An 8,196-nucleotide genomic window follows, 5' to 3' on the forward strand; every position below is an offset into this window, starting at 1 on the left:
AATAAGAGTTTTACTACAGTTTAAATACAACCATGGTCATTATTATTTAATAGAAATTAAATAAAAATTACAGACATCATTAGAAGACCTGAGGGTCTGAGGGTATTTCTTGATGCACTTTTTTTTTTCAAAATCTCTCTCTCTCTCTCTCTCTCTCTCTCTCTCAGGTGACAGAGAACAGGTGTAAGAAGGTGTGTACCTCCAAGTCGGATTTGCGCTCCAACGATTTCAGCATCGTGGGCTCCCTGCCGCGGGACTTTGAGCTTTCGAACTTTGACTGCTACGGAAAGCCAATCGAAGTGGGGAACGCTGTGGGCAAATCGCAGGCCAAAAACAACAAGAAGCCCCCACCCCCCAAACCTGTCATCCCGTCGGCTGCCAAACGCATCGACCTGTACTCGCGTGCCCTCTTCCCTTTCTCCTTCCTCTTCTTCAACATCATCTATTGGTCTGTGTACTTGTGATCGTCCCATCCCTTTCACCCCATCCCTCCCGCGCTCGTCTCGTCTGTATCCCTCCATTCCAGACCTCAGGCATCAAAGAGATCAGTTCTATTATCAATTCTGTACAGAGATTTAGAGCGAGAGTGCTAAAGAATGAATGATCACAGTGTACAATAGCAACATTTGTTATTGTTATTTTGATGTAAATAGCGAAGACCATGTTTATGTCTTGATTTGGCTTAGAAAGTCCATTTCTCACTAAAATTGGTCAGTTTATTTATTTCTCTATCAATCTGTTTAATGTCTGCACAAACTTAGCAATTATTATCTTGCATGTGGAAAATGCATTATATAAATATTAATAATAATATATTATATTTAAAGGCTTCTAATGTTTATTTTTTGACCTCCAGATCAGCTGTTGAGACGATGATGATGATTATGATGATGGTAAATGCAATGATGATGGTGGTGGTGACACGCTTGTTGGTGTTGTACAAATAAACACTGCCATATGAACTGTATCTTTTGATGATCTTCCACTTACAGGCATTTACATGTGTAAAACCTGATAATACAATCCTGTGCTTGTGAAAATTTATCAACCAATAAAATTTAAAGGTCAAGTGGCTCAGATGGCCATATATAGCTTGTCGCCTCGCCTCTCTTTTCTGTCCTTTCATGTAAAAGCCATTAGGTGCACATACAGAACTGCAAGTCAGAAGCCACCCTTCATTGATTTAATTTTCAGTCCAAACAGCCATTTAGCACAAGTTTTATGTTTCAGGAGATATGTCTGTGAGATAATTTTAGATATTTGTAGATATAAGATAATCCACTTGCATAAGGAAGGAGAAAGTAAAAGGAAAAATTTTAAAAATTGGAGTGCAAAAAATGTATTTTTGATGATTAAAGGTTACAGAGAAAACGTGACTCTTAACAACCACCTGGAAGACCTGGTAGACACCAAAACTGCCTCCATCAGACAAACAGCACTTAAAGCTTTCATCTTTGAGAGAGAGGAGAAAATCAAGCTGCTTCAGATCTGAAAACATCCACAGGTGTTTCTGTCCATTCTTCCACTGTGAGAAGACAACTCAGCGCTATGGGTCTGAAAGGATGTGTAGCTGTCAAGAAGCCTCACTGGGAAAAGGAGACACATCAAACAAAGAAGCTGAACAATGGACTGACCACCCCAGAATCCAGACCTCAACATCACTGAATGTGTTTGAATTACTTCAGAAAATGATCAACCAACTTCTAAGACTGAGGTATGGAGGTTTGGAAAAATATCCCTGCAGATTTGTTTGGCAAAATGAAAGCGACTCTCATTAAAAGAACACAAACTGTGTATCAACAGATGAACTGCTGTCTGTAACTGTACACTTGTGGAGTGGAGCTACAAAGTAATGGTTTTTAATAAAGTGGCAACTAAGTGTTTTCAAAAAAAGGCCAGTGAACGTAGGTATAAGGTAGGTGGAGCTAATAAACTGCCAACTCAAAATACATACAGTGGGGCAAAAAAGTATTTAGTCAGCCACTGATTGTGCAAGTTCTCCTACTTAGAAAGATGAGAGAGGTCTGTAATTTTCATCATAGGTACACTTCAACTATGAGAGACAAAATGAGAAAAAAAATCCAGGAAATCACTTTGTAGGATTTTTAAAGAATTTATTTGTAAATTATGGTGGAAAATAAGTATTTTGTCAATAACAAAAGTTCAACTCAATACTTTGTAACATAACCTTTGTTGGCAATGACAGAGGTCAAACGTTTCCTGTAAGTCTTCACCAGGTTTGCACACACTGTAGCTGGTATTTTGGCCCATTCCTCCATGCAGATCTCCTCTAGAGCAGTGATGTTTTGGGGCTGTCGCTGGGCAACACGGACTTTCAACTCCCTCCACAAATTTTCTATGGGGTTGAGGTCTAGAGACTGTCTAGGCCACTCCAGGACCTTGAAATGCTTTTTACGGAGCCACTCCTTCATTGCCCGAGCGGTGTGTTTGGGATCATTGTCATGCTGGAAGACCCAGCCACGTTCCATCTTCCATGCACTGATGGAAAGAGGTTTTGGCTTAAAATCTCACGATACATGGCCCCGTTCATTCTTCCCTTAACACGGATCAGTCGTCCTGTCCCCTTTGCAGAAAAACATCCCCAAAGCATGATGTTTCCACCCCCATGCTTCACAGTAGGTATGGTGTTCTTGGGATGCAACTCAGCATTCTTCTTCCTCCAAACATGACGAGTTGAGTTTTTACCAAAAAGTTCTATTTTGGTTTCATCTGACCACATGATATTCTCCCAATCCTCTTCTGGATCATCCATATGCTCTCTGGCAAACTTCAGACGGGCCTGGACATGTACTGGCTAAAGCAGGGGGACACGCCTGGCACTGCAGGATTTGAGTCCCTCTCGGTGTAGTGTGTTACTGATGGTAGCCTTTGTTACTTGGGTCCCAGCTCTCTGCAGGTCATTCATCAGGTCCCTCCGTGTAGTTCTGGGATTTTTGCTCACCGTTCTCATGATCATTTTGACCCCACGGGATGAGATCTTGCGTGGGGCCCCAGATTGAGGGAGATTATCAATGGTCTTGTATGTCTTCCATTTTCTTACAATTGCTCCCACAGTTGATTTATTCACACCAACCTGCTTGCCTATTGTAGATTCACTCTTCCCAGCCTGGTGCAGGTCTACAATTTTCTTCCTGGTGTCCTTCGACAGCTTTTTGGTCTTGGCCATGGTTGAGTTTGGAGTCTGACTGTTTGAGGCTGTGGACAGGTGTCTTTTATACAGATAACAAGGTCAAACAGGTACCATTAAAATACAGGTAACGAGTGGAGGACAGAAGAGCTTCCTAAAGAAGAAGTTACAGGTCTGTAAGAGCCAGAAATCTTGCTTGTTTGTGGGTGACCAAATACTTATTTCCACCATAATTTACAAATAAATTCTTTAAAAATCCTACAAAGTGATTTCCTGGATTTTTTTTCTCATTTTGTCTCTCATAGTTGAAGTGTACCTATGATGAAAATTACAGACCTCTCTCATCTTTCTAAGTAGGAGAACTTGCACAATGAGTGGCTGACTAAATACTTTTTGCCCCACTGTATGGCTCCATTAAGAATGGCTTCATAACCAGATTTAGTTAGCAGATAATTTAGTTAGTGGATAATAAGTCTTAAGTTTATTATTTCAGTAATAAGCCTAGATTTTGAGAGCATACAATCCACAGTTTCATAGAATTGTTTGATGTGAAACTTACAGAGTCACAGTGGTGGTGATAGGAACCAGATGTCCACCTCTTAAAGCTCCCTCACAGAAAGTTACTACATGAAATGGTTGTGAATACACTGCCTGTTAGTTTTGAGAAGGCTTAAAGCTATTTTTAAAATCTGTTCATGGTGGAGGGATACCTGTAGGGTGTTGTGATGCAAAATAGTCCCCAAAGAAAGCATATTATTTCAAATTTATAACTATTTTACCATCATCAACATCCCATATAAAACTGAGTAGACACGTGTAGGTTCACTGGTGGTTTTGGACAATAAATAAAATGGCTATGTTTGTGTTGCAGTCATGGTGACCCCTGGTTCCTATCACCACCACTGTAAGGAAATCTGAATCATTTCACACCGAACCACTCTGAATCACTCTGTTTACATCTCAACCACCAAACTGTACAGAAATGTTGAAAAATAGGTGGAGTTGCCCTTTAAACTCTACAATGAGGGTGTCAAAGAGCGTTTACACAAGATGGATTTCAGCGCATATCAGAAATGCTCGGAGCATCTCTTCAGTGTTGGCTGTGCTGAGGAAGTGTCCCTCCTGGGTAATTGATATATGTGCTGTTGGGCCTGCGTGTATGTGTGGCAGAGTCCCTGAACCCAACACTGATTCTACAGTGAAATAAACACTGCCACATTGACCTCTGAGTGTCTTTGCATGAGGCGGGATATGAAATCTGTCAGGAGCGTAATGAAGCATGCTAAATGGAGACCTCCACCGACATGAACACACACACACACACCCACACACCCTCCGGCACAACAAATAAGACACATCAGTGATCGGGGGAGCGTTTCTTCAGAAAGGCCTTGCAGCGCTGTTAGGAGCCAATCTCTCCATATACAGTTATTTTAGGCTGTTATTTTAGAAACTGTGCACACAGAGCGTCAAAGAGCACACGGTTAGCCGCCAGTTGCCATAGCAACAGACATCGAGACAGCTACTGCATGGTTGTGCTGAGAAGTTTGGCAGTTTCATTGTGGGGGAAGGGAGGGTCAGAATCTGGATCCAAATACTGCTGCTTTGTCCCACTTAATTACATATTAGCAGCACAAACGCTTTTATATGTATGCTTTTATATCAGCTAGCTTACAGGCTAAAAGATAGCTTACAGGGTAAATAACTCTTCCTTTAATATCACAGGCTTTGAATTTAATTCCTTACTTTATGCATCACTGTAAAACTGCAATATAATAAAACAATGTTAGTTGAATGTCTCTGTTTTTCTTGCCTTAAGCAGCATTAAACCCAGGCTGAATCTCAAACTGCTCCTTTTTCCTATATAGTGCGCTCTGTAAGTTGTGAAATTCTGGCTTCTGCTCCCAAACAGTGCACTATTTGTCCAGTATGGATTGTGCACACTTGGATAAATCCCAAATTTGCTGTTTGTTAGTACTGTTTGGGTGCAGGACTCAGTATTATAATTCCTACATAGTGCACTATGTAGGGAGCAGGGAGCCATCTGGGATTCAGCCCCAGGATGGGAGAAGAGATGTACAACACCATTAGCTTGACGCTAAATAAGACTGGATATCGAATAGAGGCACTAGTGAAAGTTAGCATTGTAGTTGTGGTAATATGGTGGGCAAGAACTACTTACAAAGGCTTTTGCATTAAACAGTACTATATTATGACATGTTCATTATTATATAACCAAAGTTTAAAATAAATATACATTGCAATGTGTGACTGAATGTTCTTGTCCTCTTTCTGCAGTTCATGGTTGCTTGGCAACAGCAACATATTCTAAAGGAAGTACATTTTTGTATTATTGACAGAATAATTGTGCATCTTAATAATTATCAGTAGTTATTTTTTATTGAAAATGTATTTATTTTATCATATTTTATGATATCTGCCAATTTATAAAAGCAATAAGTCACTTGAAGCTGTGCTTTACAGTGATTTTATCACAGCTAAATGTATTTTACTCTGGTTCACTTAATGCCTAATAACACCCTTATCCGTGATAAAATCACTATAAAGCACAGTTCTCATGCCTTATTGCTTTATTAAACCCATTTCAATATCAGTGTAGCACAAAAAATATGAAACTGCAAGGGTGTGAATACTTATGCAGGGCACTATATTATTAGTGTTTAGCAGACAATTGAGACACAGTGTGAGTTCAGAGGGTTCGGAGATGTAGCAGGTACTCTTTTCAGCCTCGGATAGAGAGGAATCAGTCCAAGCACAGCTCAGGGCCAACAGCATTAGCGACACAGCTACAGATTACTCTCAACTTCTAGATTTGACAGCTTTGCAGGTAAAGCAGGGCCACTTTTACCTCCGATTCAGTTTAAACTGGTGCCTGTCTGAGTTTGGGAACATAGGCTAATGCTGCACTCCGGAGCCCTCTAGGGGTCCAGTGCATTACATCGCCCTTTTTTTAAGCACACCAACTACTACAGTGTGGTCACCAAAAGTAGCTCTTAAAGGGACAGTTCGACAAAAAATGACATTTATTCTATTTTCCCTTTATCTTCAATGTAGTAGATCAGCCGACACATGATGTTTGCTTTTTTAGCTTTGCACTCTCTCATGTGGATAACAAGTAGTGCATGTTGCTAACTGCAGGTCTAAGTCATTACACGCTAACTCACTTGTTCAGTTTCTCTAATAGACTTGCTTATGTGGTTTCTGACACTATATGACTCACTGTTATCTATGACTAAATAAATAGACTGAAGTACAGACTAAATGTTTTTACCCATGCTAATGCATTTTAATGCATTTTTGTACCCAAAAGTGTGTCAAACAGTGTCATTAACCACACAAACAAGTCTAATCAAGATTACTTAACGATTCACTGAATGTTTAATGCTGAATAACTTCCATTATATCCTAGCTACATTAGCCTTGTTGCTCCAGTGCAAAACTAAAGAAGCTAACTTGGCCACTAAACATTGTGTATATTAGATTTTGCACCATGCTATTCATTTGCCATTATCTTAGCAGCTATAAAGAGTGTAGAGAAACTAAACTTGCAGATATTTTCTTTGGGAAAATTCACCATCTATATAATCTCTAGACTATAACAACTAAATTCAAACACAGCAAGGCCAAATGCACAAGTTATGGTGTGCAGCTTGCAGTCAAATATCTTTTGTAGCTCATGAAAGCTGCATTCATCTATCTGTGCTCTTCATGTGTCTGCCTTTAGACAGCTGGAGCTGAACCAGGGCTGTTTGCCACAGTAAGGGGTCCATATTAAACTCCGCCTGCACAGCCACTTTGTCTGTAATTAGCATGCGGCTGCTGCTGCTGCCTTTGTGTGCACCAGACAGACCATTCTGGAGGTGGGTTCAACATCTGAATTTAAACATATTCAATAGATTAACAGAATGAATAGCAGTGTCAGTGTTGCTCACCATAATGTATGAGCATGACTGTATATAAATGTGCATAAGTCTTATTTTACCTAAATGACGTGAAACAATTAACCATTTATACAAAACTATGCTATACAAACTGCTACTGTGGAATAGTTTGGGCATCAATAATGTTGGACCCACGTTATGTTGTCACTAATAACTGTGTAGTTACACCTTAACAATGTATGCAACAACATGGTAACTAGCCATGTATTCACTGTGACAGCTGGATTACAGTAGTACAGCTTATGTAAATACACTTGTGTATCAGCTTCAGTTTTTACATATGTAATTTTATGTGTCACTTCCATTATAAACAGCTTTTTGTCATCAGGTCATGTTCCATCAGCATTCAAAACTGCCAAGGTGGTACCGATCCTGAAGAAGCCCACACCTGACAGCTCCAACATTAGCAGCTACCGACCAGTGTCACTCCTTTTTTATTCCTCTTGAAAATTTACAAACCTGCAGTCTGTAATCAATTCTCTCTTTCTCAGAAGCAGCTCCAGGACCCCAACCATATAAGACATTGGATTTTGTGCGTGCAACAATGGGCCCCAACCAGTCCGGCTTCAAACCACTGCAGTCTACAGAAACTGCCCTCATAGCAGTGACTGAGAAGCTCCAGACAGCAAAATCAGCCATTGGCTCTCATTCCTGACCTCTTTGCAGCCTTTAGTATAGTTAACCACAAGATTCTCCAGTCTGTCTTCACCAACCTTGGAATCTCTGGCCCTGCCTGGAAGTGGTTTGAGTCCGATCTGGAGGGTGCTTTTGTCAGGTAACATGGAGAAGATCCACATCTGCACCATGCAGGCTCTCCACCGGTGTCCCCCAAGGCTTGGTGCTGGGTCCTCTTCTCTTTTCACCCTATACTCATTCTCTTAGTGATGTAGTATCCTGTCACGGCTTCTCCTACCATTGCTATGCTAATGACACCCAATTAATCCTTCTGACACATCTTGGCATGATGGCAGCCCACCTATACAGCATCCATAGGATTCGATGCTATCTTTTCAGGCATTTGTTCAGTCTTGTCATCTCAAAGCTTGCCTACTACAACTTGCTTCTGGCTGGTCTTCTTATGTAGAC

The 8,196-nt window shown here is 40.6% G+C and overlaps 1 protein-coding gene across 3 annotated transcripts in view; it reads left to right on the top strand.

The window, feature by feature from the left end:
* Positions 1–1,091, top strand: part of glrbb (glycine receptor, beta b) — a 47,974-nt gene extending 46,883 nt beyond the window's left edge. For 2 of the 3 annotated variants that reach the window (XM_036569258.1, XM_036569257.1), the window contains one exon: positions 168–1,091. In XM_036569258.1, the coding sequence (XP_036425151.1) occupies positions 168–464 (297 nt within the window). In that variant the 3' untranslated portion in view covers positions 465–1,091. The remainder of the gene's footprint in view (positions 1–167) is intronic. The other variant, XM_036569256.1, reaches the window with a different exon arrangement.
* The last annotated feature ends 7,105 nt before the right edge of the window (positions 1,092–8,196 follow it).

The sequence above is a fragment of the Colossoma macropomum genome, unplaced genomic scaffold (assembly GCF_904425465.1).
Source record: "Colossoma macropomum unplaced genomic scaffold, Colossoma_macropomum, whole genome shotgun sequence".
Lineage (NCBI taxonomy): Eukaryota > Metazoa > Chordata > Actinopteri > Characiformes > Serrasalmidae > Colossoma > Colossoma macropomum.